At 35.8% G+C, this 19154-nt stretch overlaps 2 protein-coding genes and 1 long non-coding RNA gene across 10 annotated transcripts in view; 1 reads left to right on the forward strand and 2 right to left on the reverse strand.

The window, feature by feature from the left end:
* Positions 1-389: 389 nt before the first annotated feature.
* LOC115760389 lies at positions 390-2422 on the reverse strand. Its single transcript, XM_030701686.1, has 2 exons — positions 2182-2422; positions 390-1399 (listed from the first exon to the last, which is right to left on the reverse strand). Exons 1-2 carry the CDS (start codon positions 2399-2401, stop codon positions 1182-1184), a joined length of 438 nt encoding a protein of 145 aa, XP_030557546.1. The 5' UTR covers positions 2402-2422; the 3' UTR covers positions 390-1181.
* Positions 2423-2528: 106 nt separating this feature from the next.
* LOC115760367 lies at positions 2529-8650 on the reverse strand. Of its 3 annotated transcripts, none has more exons than XR_004017613.1 (5): positions 8536-8650; positions 3188-3347; positions 3009-3128; positions 2864-2936; positions 2529-2788 (listed from the first exon to the last, which is right to left on the reverse strand). It is a non-coding gene; the product is annotated as an uncharacterized LOC115760367 (long non-coding RNA). The 3 variants fall into 3 exon arrangements; XR_004017611.1 differs by having other exon boundaries at positions 2529-2791; XR_004017612.1 differs by having other exon boundaries at positions 2529-2791; positions 3188-3293; positions 8536-8648.
* Positions 3657-19154, forward strand: part of LOC115760366 (proline-, glutamic acid- and leucine-rich protein 1) — a 38869-nt gene continuing 23371 nt past the window's right edge. Inside the window, exons 1-4 of one of the 6 annotated variants that reach the window (XM_030701657.1) lie at positions 3658-3816; positions 3871-4075; positions 16012-16540; positions 16599-16781. In XM_030701657.1, the coding sequence (XP_030557517.1) occupies positions 3727-3816; positions 3871-4075; positions 16012-16540; positions 16599-16781 (1007 nt within the window). In that variant the 5' untranslated portion in view covers positions 3658-3726. Of the gene's footprint in view, positions 3817-3870; positions 4076-4184; positions 4635-16011; positions 16541-16598; positions 16782-19154 lie in introns of those variants that run through there. The other 5 variants (XM_030701656.1, XM_030701654.1, XM_030701660.1 and 2 more) reach the window with 5 other exon arrangements.

Here is a 19154-nt window from a genome sequence, read left to right on the forward strand (position 1 = left end):
AGGTACACTAAACATTTAAATATTAACTGATCATGTTTTTTTTTATTCAATGATTTTTGCAAGGAACGGTATACTTGCTTGTAGAATGTAAGCTTATTGATATGTACGAAAACTAAAGTCTTTTTCATGTACAGATGGTGCTGATTTAAGCTCAAACATCACTTTCATAAATCATCGTTCACCGACATCATAATCAGTATAAGCGTTGATATAATGACATTTAACAAGATCATTAATTGTGTATTAAATGTATTAGTAATATAATGAAATTCACTTTGAATTAAATCTCATTTGAGGCATGCAGATGTGGAAGTATAAAGGCATATAAAGGGACAATCTCATATAATTTACACACGACGATTGTCATGGCGTTGCTTTGAGTAGAGCAAGTTATAGGGAGAGAAAATTAAGTGTGTAGCCTCAGTTATGCCATCCAACTGAGCTGAAAACAATCATGTATGATAACGACTGTCCGCCCTTCTGGTAATACTGCAACAGTCTTGACACGTGTATTTCTTATTTATTGTTTCGGTAGCAGTAGCATTTTTTGGCTACCCGTTTTGTTAGTTTCGACCAGGCGTGTCAAGCAAGAAACGAACACTCATAAGAATAGATCATGAATAAGTGAAAGAGTCATAGGTATCAAGTATAAATTAGTGCACTATTCTAGCCGCCTACAGCCTACAACGTACCATAGAAGCTTAACGGCTTATTTTCTTAAGTTGAGTTCTTTCTTATCCTTATAATTCTTACAACTAACTAAACTCAATTATAATACTAATGGCTCCTTGCCTCTTATTTAGATAAGATCTTATTCAATAAAATTAATGCTTATAAACTAACAAAACAAACTAAATTATAACGTCAATGGCTCCTTCCCGTGACTTTGTTCTATAAACATGACGGCTCCTTACCGTGCAAGAGTTAAGGAAAATCTAATTTTTTTTATTTTTTGCAGACGCAATATCTTTTGCGGCGTTTCCATCACTGTCGGAGATCACTGAAGCTTTTTCTTAAAAGGTAATAGGTATAAAGATACATATATATGCGAATGTACACATAAGGCTAGCCAGAACTAAATTTAATAATCTACAAATCTTTTCTCTTTCAGGGGCTCAAATATGAGTCTGCTTCTGACTCTGCCTGTTGCTTGGGGTGAGGCTGGGCGTTATAGAACGAACTCACTCGGATGATGTGGGAGTGGTCTCGCCTGCGGCTTTGGTTGCTCGTTTCGACGTCGTGATTGTTGCGTCGAAGCTCGAAGCGTCGGGAGTATCTGGGGTGGCTGGCAGGCGTCCTCCGCCGTGGAATTCAGTCGCTGCGCGCTCCTTATTGCTGAGGTTACTCTCATAAAGTTTTCTTTCCGTCGTTTTTGAAAGTCTTAGGTGCCATTTGTATACTGTAATTCCAGCAATACGTTTGCATTTAATAAATTTTGGTTTGTAAGTAAGCACACCCGTTGTCGTGATTAAGTTTAAACCAACATCAAATGCATATATTCTATTTTAGAAGCTATATGTCAAGTTTGGTGACTCTAGCTCTTATTATTTACCAAAATTGCCCAAAAAAACAGAATATCGATATCTATTTTTATCGATTGCTTGGAAACGGTGTAAGTTGTCGATTATCGGAAACAAACTTGATCCGCGTAGGCACTAGGAGCACCTACATATACAATTTCAAGTCTCTAGCTCTTATAGGTTCTGAGATCCTTACGTTCATACATACGGACGGACGGACGGACAGATGGACATGGCTAGATCGACTCGGCTATTGATGCTGATCAAGAATATATATACTTTATGGTCGGAGATACTTCCTTCTGCCTGTTACATACATTTGAATTTTGCACAAATACAATATACCCTTATACCCATTTTTAATGGGTTCAGGGTATAAAAATTATTGATCAAAATCAATCACATAGGAACTTAAGGAATACCTTTTTCATCGATTTGGGAAATTCCCCCCGCAACAGTGGTAAATTGTCGGAAAAGGTTTGTATGAAAGTTGTTTGTTCATTTGTAAAGCTTTTTGAGTTAGTTCAAACGTGCCACGGACAAGGCCGTGTTATAGCCGCTAGTACATATATATGCAACAAAAGTTCATTTATTTTCATCGCCCTTAGTGGCCTAGAGAGCCCTTAATTCCCACTAATTTCTTTTCTTATAAAAAACATACCATTTTTTTCAGCGTGGCGACAATTCCCGGCGACAATTGGCTGTAGTTTTCGGTGACGTCTTTTCTTTATTGTTGTTCTGTTGTTATATAAAGATATATGTAAGTTAACAGAGGCCAACGATACCAGCTCCAGACGATGATATAGCTCTGGGCCGGATGTTCTTACGAGTTGACAGGGGTCAGCGAAATGCAATTTAACACCAGCCACAGATGCTGACATAGCTCTGAGCCGGATGTTCTTGCACGACGGCAGCGCACGAGGCGCAAGCTAAGCATTCTAGCGGCAGTTGTGAAAAGCACACAATAGCTTAGGTAATTTTGATCAATCTTTTGTAAGTTTAGTTTTAATTTGGCTTTCACTGAGGCACATCGGCCCAGCAACTTCGGTAATAAATTAACTCACTCACTACGGCGAATCGGCCTACTGTTTTATAAACCGTAATCAATTAATTAATTTTGTGTTTCTTAAATAATCAAATAATCAAAAATAAAGTCTTATAACGAAAATCCGCGAGGACTTATTATTTAAATTTTAATATATATATATACGTTCTTCCCGGCGGCAATTGGCCATAGCATTCGGCGACGTCTTTTCTTTATTGTTGTTCTGCTAAAAATTAAATGTTTAAAAATTTATACTCATTTGTAATAATTATTAGATGCTGCAAATAATTATACGCACCTGTTGTATTTGAAAACAAACGTCCGCTTGCATGTGATGATTTACCATCACATGCAAGCCGAGTAAAGAGATTCTACAAAGATAAATGTAATAAGAAATACTGTTAATTGTCAATAATAACAAGAAAGAAAATAATTATACGCACCTGCTTGCTACGCACATACTGTCCGGCTAATTATCTGCCGACACGGGCTGATGAAGGCCATCTAATGGCCAAAATGAGGAAGACGAGATCAGGTGATCGTCTCAGGTCGAGCGACGCGATCTGGAGAAGTAAATAGGGTGAATAGTGTGTATTTTTGTTAATTTATATTAGCGTCCCACCTTTGATGTTTAATTTTTTTTTTGGCACACTGTTATTGTTGTTTATTTATTAGTGGTTACAGCTGTTTGACGGTTATCGATTTTGTGGCTCGTTTTGGATAGTGTTCTGTAGGCCAGTTTTGTTACAAATATTAAGGCTTGTTGATACCAATTGTGGGGACTGCGGGCCAGGGATGGGACAACACCCAGAGAACCGATGAGCCATGAGCGCAACAAGATACATTTTTTTTTTTATATCTTCACCAAAGTCCGCAATGGTTTTGCAGATATGTGAAAATTATAAGGAATAAATTTGCGGACCTAGGTGAAGATATCTAAAAAAAAAAAAAACAAACGATACCAAACGAAACGTAAATTGTACGCTTAACAACATATAGAAATGCTTTTCAATGTGAGTGATTCCGGTTCCGGAACTAAGTTCCAAAACTCGTCGCTGGGTCACCGTTGCTAATTTGACGCACGTGCACAATGAACAAGAAAGAAGGAACATATTCACACATGTACAATTTTGCGTCGTTAGTCCGCACGTGTTTTATGAAATGTTCCGAAAAGGTGGTATGCTTAACACATTTGCACAGGAGGACCAAAATGTTTACCTAAATGTGCTGGACCAGAATTATAACGGGGCTGTGAGTTTAAAGAACAAAGATTAGAACACTTATGCAAAAACGATTTTATTACAGAACGCGGCATCGCAGTCTCAATCAATCACTGTACTGCTTTTCAAAACCAAAACTCGATCGATCGGATTGCGTTTTCTTATAAAATATCTCAACCAATTCCCAAATAATTTTCAAGATAAAGCATTCGCTTGGTTGACGGTTCTAATTAGAACCTGTAATTCAAAAGAAATAAGTTTATATGGCGAACTAATCTTTGAAGCTTTGGGTACGTTTAAAAATTATTTATTTAATGTCGGTATGTTTATATATTAGTGACCAACTTCAACTATATTGATTGTACAATCAAAATTTTCCGAATACCCTTCCTATTGCAGATATATAATGTAATAGTTTGATGATGGTTAAATTTTCCGCAGTAAATGCTGAGTTTGGTCAAGATGCCTTGAAAACCTAAGAACTTTCTTTTCAGCCTTTGTTCATTGTAAATATTATAATTAAAATCATAAGAGGAGCATAGTTAGTGCTGATCAAAAATTTTTGGGTCGGAGATGTGTCCTATTCCCCATCATAAATATTACAAAATATAATACGTCGGTACGTAAGCACTCTTGAGTAGAACTTTTTTTTTTATGCAAAAATAATGACCATTGTACAGAAAAGTTTACACATTTTTACACGTTAGGCTTGGTCCTCTTAATTGTTATTTACAAATTTGTAAAATTTTGAACAGATTTTTGGCAACGATTTAAAAAAAAACCCTGTACAAACGTGTATCAATTATGTTTAAGATTATGAAGATTAAATACTTTAGCATATTTATGGCAGATGTGTTGTATATTTAAATTCTTTACAGTGTTTACATACTTAATCTTTTTTCTTTCGGATTTATTTAATAAATTAATTAAACGGGCTATCTTCGGCACGCCGAAGTTTTAATACCCTTGCATACCCAACCTTTTCAGACAAGAACTTTATTTTCGACTGACTATGGCAATTATATGATATAGTGGTCCGATATAAATAAGATTTTGCGTAAATGTAGAGAGCATAGTGAAACTTATAAATGCCGAGTTTGGTCAAGTTTCCTATGTCAGCTATATGATGTAGTAGTCCGATCCAACCGGCTCCGACGTACACTAGTCGGCATAAGTATTTTGACGAAACCTTTTTCTCACTATTGAACATAGCCTTACTTAGTATCGTTAAATAACGGTAAGAAATTAATGCGCAAAACCAAGAATATATTTTTAGCTCTATGTATTTTACATTTTATATTGTTTAACTTTTGTATTATCTATCTGTTGATAAGAATACATGGAGACATCAAATTTTTGCGTGGCATAAGTATTTTGACGGAATCTTTGTGTTTATATGTTTGAACTTTGGAGCACGTTACAGACGAACAACTTCTGTTTTTAAGTTTAATTGATACAAAACGTTAATAAAAGGAAAATGGATAAAAATGTATTATAAACCAGGGATAAAACACCAGAGTGGAATTTGGTTACCAGATCTTCGATGGTAGCCAAGTTTAAAGCTGCAACGGCAGTAAAAGACATAGCAAAATAGTACAATATTTCGAGTCAAAAAGTTCGTTACTATCAAATTAATAAGTTTAAAAAGTATTATGACATTATTAACATAGCGAGATTAGGTGCTAAGCGCAAAACAATGTCCACCCAAGTCTGAGTCCTCAAAAGACTGGCCTTCGCAAAGGAACATCTGCACAAGCCAAATGAGTTCTGGAGAAGCATTCTATGGACAGATGAAAGCTTCTTTGAGCATAACTCGTCAAAAACAATTTTTTATAAGATTGCTAAGGGAAGTAAGGCAAAGGAAATGACCCGCTTGTCAAAAAGTTAGGCATGGTGGAGATGTGTTACGTATAATGGGCTGTGTGACTTGGTTCCTGTCACCGGCTCGATGAACCAAAACTAACATTTGATCACCCTATATGAAATGCCTTTACTTCTGGAAATAGGCTTACTGAAGAGTTATTATTCCTGCAACAGGTTAATGCCCGGATGATTACAAAATTTTTAAAGGATATGGTGTTACATCTTTGGACTGGCCACCTCAAAGACCAGATTTAAATATTATGGAAAACGTCTGGTCTCTGTAAAAACGCAAAACAAAAGTTTCGTTAGATGAAACTGGGGAGGAGACAATTTCTCAGGTCACTTCTCTTTGGGAAGATATGTCTCCAGAGATTATTAAAAATTTAGTGTGTTCAGTTCCAAGAAGCTTTCAAAAAAGCTATTGAAACCAAGAGATGAATACATTTTACTTACTTCTTCATTTTTGTACTTTTGTTGAGCGTAAACAGTGTTGTTTTTCTTGACATTCTTGACAAAATTCTTATGCCAACACATAAAAAAACTAATCAATTTATATCTTACTAGCGGGTATAGCCCGGCCTTGCCCGTAAAACGTATGTTATAAAATCAATGTTCTCAAAAAGCTTTGAAAATGATTTTGAATTTTTTCTTTCATACAAACGTTTTCGGCCATTCTACCACTGTTGCAAGTGGAATTTTCCAAATCATTGAAACACGTGTTCATTATAACTTTATGTAGAGCTTTAAAAAAAGTTTAATGCAAATCGGACACAACTAAAAATTCAGCAAAAAATTTTTAAATTCACTCTTCACCGAAAAAGTTTAGATTTTTTTAAAAATGACCCCCATTTACACCAAGCAGAGATGGATTTTCTAAAAAGTGCGAAACACTTCTCTAATGAATTTGAACTAAGATCTTTAAAAGTTGAGTATGAGGCCGATCGGATGGTAAACAAAAAAGTTACATACAAACGTTCTTCGCGATTTTTCCATACTTGCGGGGGAACTTCCCGTAACCCCGTCTTAACGTGCACATTCATCACATAAGGTAACTACAGTGAAATTTTCAGCTTATGAGCTCTTACAGTTTTGAGCTACAAAGCTTTAATTTTTACTGGCGCTTTCATTTTGGATATAAAGTTGGAGCGTCGGAAAATTTTATCAGCTGGTTGCAGAAAAGGTGGTAAAATTTTGTATCTAAATGTCGGAATAGGTTTTTTTGATATTTCGGCTTAAATTTTTGACTAATCGGTTAATTACCAGCTTCGTATAATGAAACTAGTATTCTGTGAAACTTTGTATATCCTGAACCCATAAAAAAAAAGCCCGCTCAGTACGAGTTCGTTTCCGATAATCTGTAATTCTGGTTTTACAGCAAATGTCATATCGTCTGGAATACTATATACAGATCAAGTTATTATGGAATACGGGTGGTTATATTGGCAGGCCAAGGGCTTGCGGCAGCTAGTGAAAATTACAATCAGTTGCACCAAAAGACTGTTTTGACAAATAATGACAATTACTAGTTACCCATACGGTAGGGTACGTCGCAACGTCGGATGCCGTATAACATAATGCTCAGCTTGCGCCTCGTGCAACTTTTATATTATGCCTCTACAACGGCCAGCTTGTATTATAGTGACCAGTGCAACTAATATAGTTGCTGGGTATTTATTTATGTTAACTACTCCTCCTTTCAAAACAGGGCCGTTCTCGGTCATGCCTATATCCTTGAGCATCATATGGATCTATAATTTGGTTGCCCTTCCCTGGTTTATAGCGTATACAGTCGACGCCATCACTGCACCAAGCGAGGCTTAACTCTGGCCCTAACCTCTTGAAGGTTTTCTCCGCTTAGCTTATGTGGAAATGGCAGGCTTAAAAGAGTTTGTTGTTCTATGATGTCGAGTGAAGGCGATGCAGTTGACCCGGAACCTTTATGACGAATACGTTGTTATTGCTGAACTTAAAACTGTCGTTGCTCACGGTAACACCATCGTTCAGTATGGTAATTGGACCTAGTTGGTTCGGATGAGAGTTGCTGTGTGCCTGATCTAGCTTGTAGTTCTTGGGCGCATTTGTTGCCAATGGCCTCCTTGCAGAATGTGATGTTACTGGATCCGTTCAATGAGCTGATCGAGACAAATTTATTTTCGCACTCCGCTGCCATGTTTTCTGGTATTGGTAATTACACTGTCGTGTGTGGTTCGGAAAACTACTGTCTTCTACAAACATTCTTAGGAATTCCTTTAATAAGTGGATTATGGCATTACTTGCTATCCAATATATTTTTAAATCGCCGTCGTCAATTATTGTGGGATTTGCTTAATTTATATTGGCTAGCGTGATTGCAACCATCCGATTCTCTTATTCCAGTGTCAGTATTTCTTTTCTTGCCAAAATGATTTAATATAAGTGGAGAGAATCGACTGCCCCATTTTTCTTTAATTATTACGCTTGATGTTGTTTTTTTTTTGTGTTGATCCTTTCTTCCGTTTTAGTGCTCATAAGTATTTGTTTAAAAATATTTAGAATATGCTCTCGTTTTCCCTCACCTAAAGTTATTGCTGTGGCCCACCCTTCCTCAGCATATCATTGCAAACATTTTCATTTCGAAAACGTGAACCTGTTTTTCATCAAGCGTTATAGGGACCCTTTTGGCCGTTGTTGACTTATTCTGCGTTTTGCCCTTGTAATAAATCGGTCAAAGATTTATCTTTAGAGGCAATGTCTATTACGAAGCACCAATAATAGCTAGCAAGTCCTAGAAAGCATCTTATTGCGAAAAGGTTGGAAGGTTGAAGAAAAATTGGACCTCCGTTGCATGTAATAGCCTCTAACTGTGTCGCGTCCAAAATGTGTTTGTTAGCTGTGAACTTTAAGCAACCTTTAATATCTGTGGGCTACAAAGTAAGTCTTTAATATCAAAAGAAAATAATTATAGCGACAACAAATTTTTTGGCTTGATTTAAAAAAAATGTAATTAAGATTTTCACTGACATGACTTTGTCTTATTGTAATTGTCGGAGTGGATTGTCTCGAATTCGTCTGTAACAAAGCCTACTGCTTTGGTGATAATATAATTTTTTTTACGCTTGTAGCTGCGGGGCACGTGGATTTGTTTTAATTATACCTTGCAGAGGGTATTATAATTTTGTCGTGAAATGTGTAATGTATAGAAGGAGACATCTCCGACCCCATAAAGTATATATATTCTTGATCAGCATCAACAGCCGAGTCGATATAGCCATGTCCGTCTGTCTGTTTCTATGCGAACTAGTCTCTCAGTTTTAAAGCTATCTTAATGAAACTTTGCAGAAGTCCCTTTTTCTGTTGCACGCAGCACATATGTGAAAATCAGATCCCTATATCATATAGCTGCCCTAGGAAATTAAGTTGTTGTATGAAAAACGTTTTGTTTTTCAAGATATCTTGAAAAAAATCGGCATTTATTAGTTTTACTATACTCCCCATATAAAGGTGAAATCCTATTAAGATCGGACCACTATATCATATAGCTGTCATAGGAACGATCGGTCGAAAATTGAGTTGTTGTATGAAAAAAAAATGTTGTTTACCAATATATCTCGACCAAACTCGGCATTTATTAGTTTTACTATGCTCTTCAAATATATGCAAAATCCTATGAAGATCGGACCACTATATCATATAGCTGCCATAGGAACGTTCGGTCGAAAATTAAGTTGTTGTATGAAAAAATATTTTGTTTTTCAAGATATCTTGGCCAAACTCGGCATTTATTAGTTTTACTATGCTCCTTATATATATGCAAAATCCTATCAACATCGGACCACTATATCATATAGCTGCCATAGGAACGATCGGTCGAAAACCAGGTTTTTGATTAAAAACCTTATTTGGTTAGCAGGATATCTTGACCAAACTCGGAATTGACTATTTTCTCGGTACTTATTAGATACGGCAACTTATTATGAAAAGGTTGGGTATTAGATCTTCGGCGTGCCGAAGATAGCCTTCTTTCCCGTTTTTTTTTTTTGTTTTGAATTGGTTTCAACGGCGATTGTCGACTAGTATAATGCTGAGCTTGCGTCTCGTGCGAGTGTCATATAACACTTCCGCAACGATTGCGACCACGGAGACAGTGGCTATTGTCAGTATTCCATTGTATTATAGTGACCAGTGCCCAATTTAGCTGCTTTTTGTTCAATTATGTAAACTTACGCTTCTTTATTAAATAAATATATTCGTTTATTTGTTTTTAGACAATGATTTGTTGGTATTACTAGTTGCCTAGAATAGAGGTGGTGTCAGGTAGTTAGAATACGGGCCCGAGTCGAATTGAGGGTACTAATTTTATTTTATTAATACTAAAGCATACGCTGTGTTTGGTGTTAGTTTCGGGTATCCCCTCGACGGAAACTCCTATATTCTCGTACCTACCTAAATTAATTTGCATTATCTTTCTTTAGCTAGTTAGACAAGACGGCAATTTAATAGTGGCATAATTATTTTGACATCATGATCATTGTACCCTGAACCCATTCAAAATGGGTAAAAAGGGTATGTAATGTATATTTTCAATTGTTGGAATAATGAGTGTCGAAATACACACCAACACTCATTCATACAAAAGGTGCAATGACCAAGTAGGCTTTTGTTATTTTCAGTTTTGATACTGAAATGCTTTTATCGTTTAGCCTTACTGTTCTTTGAACAAGTTACTGTGCTCAGAAAAATAAATTAAATATTGAGATCGACTAAACCAACAAGTATTTTATTTAATTGTGTACATTTCAATAGCAATTGTATGTAACAGGCAGTAGGAAGCATCTCCGACCCCATAAAGTATATATATTTTTGATCTGCATCAATAGCCGAGTCGATCTAGCCATGCCCATCTGTCTGTCCGTTCGTCCGTCCGTATGTATGATCCAAAGGATCTCAGAACCTATAAGAGCTAGAGACTTTTTAGATGTAGATGCTCCTAGTTCCCGCGCAGATCGAGTTTGTTTCCGATAATGGATAACTTACTCCGTTTCCAAGAAATCGATAAAAATCGATATCGACATCCTGTTTTTTTTTAACCAAATTGGGTAAATAATAAGAGCTAGAGCCACCAAACATGATATGTTGCTTCTAGAATATTATAGATATTTCAAGTTTCTTTCATTTCGTACCTATCGCCACCTCCCCGCTACCACCCCAGAGCTATAAATCAAGTTAATAATCCAACTTTTATTGTCAACCAATTTAAACCACAATTTAAATGCAATTGATTTTTTCAAAATACACAAATATTCTATGGTACAATAAGATATACTGTAGAAAATTTCATAAAGATCGGTTAAGAAAAACCAAAGTTATATGCAACTGCGCAATTGAATGGGGCAGCAGCTTCAAGAATTTCTGTATATATGTACACACACACATTCATGCGAGTCTGCTTTGTATTCTAATAGCATGGTAATTGCATTTTATTTTTGTTATGTTATTTAAGTTCCTGTTTTTATCATAAGTACTTAATTGTTGGTGTGGCTGCTGAGTAGCCACACTACTAGACTAGAACCTCTTACTTGTTTTTTTTTTTTAAATTGAATTATTGGTATGGCTTTCGAGTAGAGGCGGTAGCAAATAATGAGGTCAATACGGTTTTAAATGTAAATGATTGTGCCATTTTTTTAGCACCCGATTTATCACATTTCGATTTGTTTATTGAGTAGTTTGTCTATGGTGGCTTTTGTTTTGAGAACATGCTATTATTTTGCGTTTCTGTGGGTTTTTTTTATTTGGTTTTTTTACGCTATTGTGGGCTGTTATCGTCCGTAACCAAAATGGTTGCCTTTGTTGCTCATTGCTTCAAGTACTCTCAATACTTTTGAAATAATTATTGATAAAATGGATAGTCTCAGCTTCTTGAGCTAAAGCCAGAGATTATAGCAGGCCTCTGGGACCGGCAAAATAAGAATAACTTGAGGATTTTTTAAAGCGCCTGCAAGGTAGTGTATGCATGTTACATTTGTTAACGTTTTCTTTCAAATTCGGTGTTGCATCTTCTTCCGTTTCTTTCCATATATGTTCTCGTCTGGGAATTGTAATATTAAATTGCTTACATGCTTAATAAGGGTTGCTGATCCACTGCTAAAGCTGTCGCGTAAATAAAGCTTGTCCATGGGATGTCTTCTTTGCGGTTTGTTGTTGTTCATTGTTCTATACTGTGTTATTTAAATAATTTTTGTGCAAATGGGTTTTATGAATTTATCCATTTGTTTGAAAAAAAAAATATATATATATATTGGGGACATCCACTGAAACAATCTGCTTCTTTTAACAAGGACGTAGAAAGCCCACCTCGTTGATGGATTTACTCAATGCACAGGGCACAAAACGACTTATCGTGTGCTATTGGAGCCAGTATCAAATCTCTTTTACATATCGCATATGCATAAACGCACTTGGAATTACACACTTTCCATTCGGAATTATTGTATTGGGCAATACATCTGTAAAATCCGAAACTACACAGGGTTGATTCGGTAAAACGACGTCTGCAAACTCTATTACACGCATTCAATTATGGTCTTCATATGGAAGCAATTATCCAGCGAAATCTATACTTTCCATGCTTACACCTTCGTATTCATAGCCATGTCCGTCTGTCTGTCTGTTTCTATGCGAAATAGTCTCTCTTTTAAAACTATTGTCATGATACTTTGCAGAAGTGCCTCTTTCTGTTGAAGTAAATATGCTGGCATAGAAACGATCGGTCGAAAAGTAGGTTCTCTATACAAACTTTTTTGTTTATCAAAATATCTTTCTCCCTTTCTCGTTTTTTTTTTAAAACTTTGAGAATCTAATTTAAAGGATTCGTGTGTGGATGGGGTGGAGCGAACTTGCTGCAATGATAATGCGTACAAAATTGATTATCATAACTAATATTAAAGATTAAAGACAATTGACACAGTTCGAAAATGAGCGAAACTTCGTGTATATGTGTGTGCTTACGGCATTAAATTGCATATGCAGAAGAGAGCATTAGCTTACATTATCTGCTTATGATATTGCTATTGAAACAGCTGAGTGAATTTAAGCATACATTGATACCATATATAAAAAACTGCTTAAACACCGAGATGGGCTTATGCACCATATTTCTGACGACCAACTAGAATTTGGAAAGTTGGTTTCCCAATTTTTGATGTTTTTAACAACATGTAAGAAACCACAAATAAAGGTCTTGGAATTCATTGGCAGCCAGAAGATGACACGGTAATTTACGAGGTTGCGCTCCAGACACATGAAGCTAGTAGATAAAATCTCGCATAATTCATCCGCTCGGCCTTTTAGAGCCAGTAATCATATTAAAATTTAGTTCATGATTTAAGTTGGATTCTCAACTGCCAACTTGCCGAAATATGGCGATGGTAAGTATAATCGCGATATATTGGCTACATATTGGCTAAAACCGCATTCATAAATGCGGTTACACTCATACCTGTGACATTCCTATCCAATATTTTTTTAAATCGCCGTCGTTCATTATTGTGGGATTTGCTTAATTTATATTTATATTGTGGTGGCAACCATCCGATTCTCTTATTTCACTGTCAGTATTTCTTTTCTTGCCAAAATGATTTTATATAAGTGGAGAGATTCGATTTCACACATTTTTAAACACTAGCAGAGGGTATTATAATTTTGTCGTGAAATGTGTAATGCATAGAAGGAGACATCTCCGACCCCATAAAGTATATGAATTCTTGATCAGCATCAACAGCCGAGTCGATATAGCCATGTCCGTTTGTCTGTTTCTATGCGAACTAGTCTCTTAGTTTTAAAGCTATCTTAATGAAACTTTGCACAAGTCCGTCTTTCTGTTGCACGCAGCACATATGTGAAAACCAGCTGGATCGGACCACTATATCATATAGCAGCCATAGGAACGATCGGTCGAAAATTAAGTTTTTGTATGAAAAAACATATTGTTTATCAAGATATCTTGAACAAAATCGGCATTTATTAGTTTTACTATACTCCCCATATAAAGGTGAAATCCTATTAAGATCGCACCACTATATCATATAGATGCCATAGGAACGATCGGTCGAAAATTAAGTTGTTGTATGAAAAAACATTTTGTTTTTTCAAGATATCTTGACCAAACTAGGCATTTATTAGTTTTACTATGCTCCTCATATATATGCAAAATACTATTAAGATCGGAACACTATATCATATAGCTGCCATAGGAACGATCGGTCGAAAATTAAGTTGTTATATGAAAAAACATTTTGTTTTTCAAGATATCTTGACCAAACTCGGCATTTATTAGTTTTAGTTTTAGGATTGGAGATGCTTTGTTCTGCCTGTTACATACATTTGCACAAATACATTATACCCTTTTTACGCATTTTCAATGGGTTCAGGGTCTAAAATATTATACGTACAAAACGCCTGGAATCTCTGAGACCGACTCATCACTAGGGTACTATTAAAACACTCTCATGATGCCTGCGACCTGGCAGTCGTTGAACAGGATCCCTAAATCTGCACTGGCAACTAGCTCTAAGCTGCGTATGTGGCGGAATCATAAAAAAAATCAGACTTCTGTGACTTCCAAAGGCACATGGTACAGCAAAAATGATAGTATCGTATAAACATTATTCGTCAATCTGATTGGATTTGCGGTACACGAAATTTTGTTCTAAATTCGACTTATACCCGTCTAAAGTAATTAACAGCGGAAGCATATTATACCCAAGTGGTTGAGATGCTATTGCATTTAAAGTCGATCACATGAAGTATATATTCTTCATGAGTATCAATAGCCGAGTCAATCTAGCAATTTCCTTCTGTCCGTCCGTGTATATAAACGGGTAGATCTCAGAACCTTTTAGAGCTAAAAATAGAAGGTCATGCTAGTGCCCCCGCAGTACGAGTTTTTTTTCCTTAATTGCCTAAAGTTCAAGCAATCGATAAAAATCCATATCAAAATCCTGTTTTAATCATTTGAGACGTGTAAATGCGGTGTAAAATGAGAATTAAAGATTTTTTGGCCTATATTTTAAGTTTTCTCCGATGTGCTTTCAACTTATTTTCAAAGCTTTACATAAGAACTTAATGAAAACTTGTTTCAGCGATTTGGAAAATTACACACACAACAGTCGTCAATTAGCGAAAGACAGTTGCATTAAAGTTTTTTGCTTAACTTTTGGCCATTGTCAGAATTTATTTACGTTCTTGGGTGGCAAATGAAGGTAAAATGTTTAATTAACGAAAGTTTATTCTTCAGCTTCAAAATTCTCACCGCAACACTAAGGTGGACGGAAATCGTTGATTCCAACACTTGGTTCTTTATTCAATGCAATTTTAAAATAGAAGTGGAGATGAAGATGGGTAGATTTCAATTTTCGACAGGCGTGTACTTAGTGAATATGTAATATGTACAATTTATAGCACAAAAATGTCCACGGACAAGGCCGGCAATTCCTGCTATTCTAGGATATATTTGATATTGAAATTGAAATTTTTCATTAGTGAAAGATCACCCCTTCTTTGTTGGTGTAACACAAAAATGTGAAGTAGATTGCTGCGAACAGTCGACCAAAACGATGTGGAGTTGCATATCCACCAAATGTTGTATAATTGAGGTTTTAGATCGGCCTTACCCTCTACAAATAGGGGGTATTGTTCTGCCCAACATGTATTCAATTTGAACAGAAGGGATACTGCGCATGTAGGCGACGAGGGGCCAACCAAGCCTAAATTGGTAGTTGTGTGGCCTTGTGCTGTTTATTTGGTACCGCGGGATTATGAAGTAACCGATTCTAGCCCAATTGCATTCAACTTGAAGGGCACCAGACGACGCTTTTGTTTCGGTCCGCTTTATGTCACATGTGGCATATACGATTACCATGATAGTAAACCTCCGCGGCGTATACGCCATGTTAAACACATGTAGATTTTCTGTACCTCCCGATTTGACCAGAGCCACAGCAGACTCATCATTTATTTATAAGGATAGCCTGGCGAGATTGCCGTCTCAATGGGTTGCGCACTTGAAAGAGTTTCAGAAACCTTGGGCTTGGATAATTTTTTAAACGCATTGGCTGAATGATCGCTATCGCAGGCTGAGCATACAAGCAAAAATGTAGAGGACCGTTATCTTGTCCATATCTACGAGAAAGTTATCCTACTGCTAGTTTATTATTAAAAAGTGTATACAAATATTATTATTAATTAAAAAGTATTTTTTATGGAGAAAACTAACTTGTTGAAAATACTTAATAGAGCTTTAAAATATTCATTTTCATTCAATTTTCAATATAAACTGTAAATGATGTTGATGCTAGTAAACTAAGTAATTGCTTATGACTTTTTACAGCATTGCTTGTTATTCAAATTCAAGTAGCACCTGAAATTTCAAAGTGGTTTGGATCAACTTGTATAGGAAAGATTTATGAAAGTTTATGGATTTTGGAAAAAAATACAACTACTTGCTGTAAGATTTCAGCATTAAAAGCCGTAAAACAATGTTTGAAATATTACCCCGGTCCTAGTAAGTCGGGAAAGCCTCTAGTCTTGCGATACCTTCTAACATTAGTTGATTGCTGTAACCCAGAAGTGGTTAATGAAAGTGGTAATTGCTGGTTACTATTACAAGTACGCGGTAATTTTAACAACGTTGGATGTAACACCGATAAGTGTCAATGGGAAGAATTACAAATAGGTTTATTGGGCAGTATTAATGACCTATTAAACGAAGTATTTCCCAATTATAAAGATGACAAGGTCGCTAAAAAAGACAGACTGGAATGTTTTACTTTGATATTAGAAGGAGATCCAATTAAAAAATCAACTCAAGTATTCAGGCGCTTCTGCAATCTCATAGATTTCCTTAAGATTGCTCTAAGGTCAGTGGAATCATATACACTTAATTTTCTGTTATTATATTTAAAATACTTTTTTCAGCCAACCATATTCTTCAACAAAATTGATATATCCAAAAAAAATCCTAAATCTTATTCAACATGGACTAAGTTCAAGTTATGCAAATTGTGTTAACTATGAAAATATGGATGATATGTGTTTTGGAAACCTTATACCTCAAATGCATACTAAATTATTCGAGCTAATGGAAGTCTTGATAAACATGTAAGTGATAGAATATTTAAAAAATATTATGAAGAATAGTCTTTACAAATTGGAATGTCTTAGTTTAAAGTGCTGTTATTTAAAAGAAATATATAATAAAATAAAATTATTTATATTTGATAAACTTTTTAATACCCATTTTGATGATTTTTTAATTGTGCACGACTTTGTGAGTCGATATTGACATGTCGCCCTGCCTGATTATATTTATTGTAACGAAATATAGCGTAGAATCGTCTTTCTGTTGCCGAAATCGTACGGATCGGTCCTCTATATGTGTACTCTTAATAAACATCATCAGCCAAGTCGGTCTAGCCATATATTTCTGTCTGTCCGCCTGTATTAAGGAGCACGTCTATCTCGAAAACCTTATAAACTAGAGGCTTGAAACAACTAAACAATTTTTTCTCCGTAAAATGGGAGTTCTTCTGTTGCAAGATATACGCGGGTATATAGCTTACAAAATATTTTTAATCAGCTTTCCAAGGCAGGTTTTTCTTTTTTTTTTTTTAGTCTTATTCAAGTGAGCTATAACAAGCTAAAACAAGTAAGAGGTTATAGTCGGTAGCTCCCGACTAGGGAATATCCTGAACCCTCTTATTCCAACACCAAATGCAACTGTTGCATTGATATTTTCGCTAGCTGCCCACCCAATATACTATAAATCAAGTTAATAACCCAACTTGTATTGCCAACCAATTTAAGCCACAATTTAAATGCAATTGACTTTTTGAGAATACAAAATATTCTATGGTACAATAAGATATACTGTAGAAAATTTCATAAAGATTGGTAAAGAAAAAAACAAAGTTATATGTAACTGCCCAATTTGATGGTGCAGCTAGCAAATACTTCAAGAATTTCTGTATCTGCTTTGCATTCTATCGTATTCTAACAGCGTGGCAATTGCGACATTTTTCTGTAATTCTATTTTAGTTCGTTATATTCCCATAAATACTTAATTATTGGTGTGGCTGCTGAGTAGAGGCATAGCAAGTGGTGCGGTCTGTCGCGAGTACGAGCCCTACCGGGGAAAATATTTGTTTTTATTTTGTTGCTGGTATGACTGTTGAGTAGAGTCGATCCCTGCCAAGGGAACTTTCTTTTGATACCCTTGCAGAGGGTATTCTAATTTTGTCGTGAAATGTGTAACAGATAGAACGAAACATCTCCGACCCCATAAAGTATATATATTCTTCATCAGCATCAATAGCCGAGTCGATAGAGCCCCGTCCGTCTGTCTGTTTCTATGCGAACTAGTCTCTCAGTTTTAAAGCTATCTAAATGAAATTTTGCAGAAGTCCGTCCTTCTGTTGCACGCAGCACATATGTGAAAACCAGCTGGATCGGACCACTATATCATATAGCTGATAGGTCGAAAATTAAGTTTTTGTATGAAAAAACATATTGTTTATTAAGATACTTGACCAAACTCGGCATTTATTAGTTTTACTATGCTCCTCATATATAAGCAAAATCCTATTAAGATCGGTCCACTATATGATGCCATAGGAACGATCGGTCGAAAATTAAGTTTTTGTATGAAAAAACAAATTGTTTTTCAAGATATCTTGACCAAACTCGGCAATTATTAGTTTTAATATGCTTCTCTCATATATGCAAAATACTCTTAAGATCGGACCACCATATCATATAGCTGCCATAGGAACGATCGGTCGAAAATTAAGTTTTTGTATGAAAAAACATTTTGTTTTTAAACACATCTTCACCAAACTCGGCATTTATTGGTTCTACTATGGTCCTCATACATATACAAAATCTTATTAAGATCGGACCACTATATCATATAGCTGCCATAAACAAGTAAGAGGTTCTAGTAGGGAGCTCCCGACTAGGGGATACCCTGAACCCTCTTATTCCAACACCAAATATATTAATAAAAAAAAGTTCCCTTTGCAGGGCTCAAACTCGCAACTGACCATTACTTGCTGTCGACTCTATTCAACAGCCACACCAGCAACAAAAAAAAAAATAATACTTTCCCCGGTAGGGCTCGAACTCGCGACAGACCGCACCACTTGCTATGCCTCTACTCAGCAGCCACACCAACAATTAAGTACTTTTGATAAAAAAAGGAACTAAAATAACATTACAAAAAAAAATTGCATTACCATGCTATTAGAATGCGAAGCAGACGCGCATGAATGTGTGTGTCTACACGTATACAAAAATCTTAAACCTGCTGCCCCATTCAATTGCGCAGTTGCATATAACTTTGGTTTTTCTTAACCGATCTTTATGAAATTTTCTACAGTAATCTTATTGTACCATAGAATATTTGTGTATTCTGAAAAAGTCAATGTCGAGTCGATGTAGCCATGTCCGTCATGTCACATTCATGCGCGTCTGCTT

This window comes from Drosophila novamexicana, unplaced genomic scaffold, assembly GCF_003285875.2.
Source record: "Drosophila novamexicana strain 15010-1031.04,08,12 unplaced genomic scaffold, DnovRS2.1 tig00000434-arrow-pilon, whole genome shotgun sequence".
NCBI lineage: Eukaryota > Metazoa > Arthropoda > Insecta > Diptera > Drosophilidae > Drosophila > Drosophila novamexicana.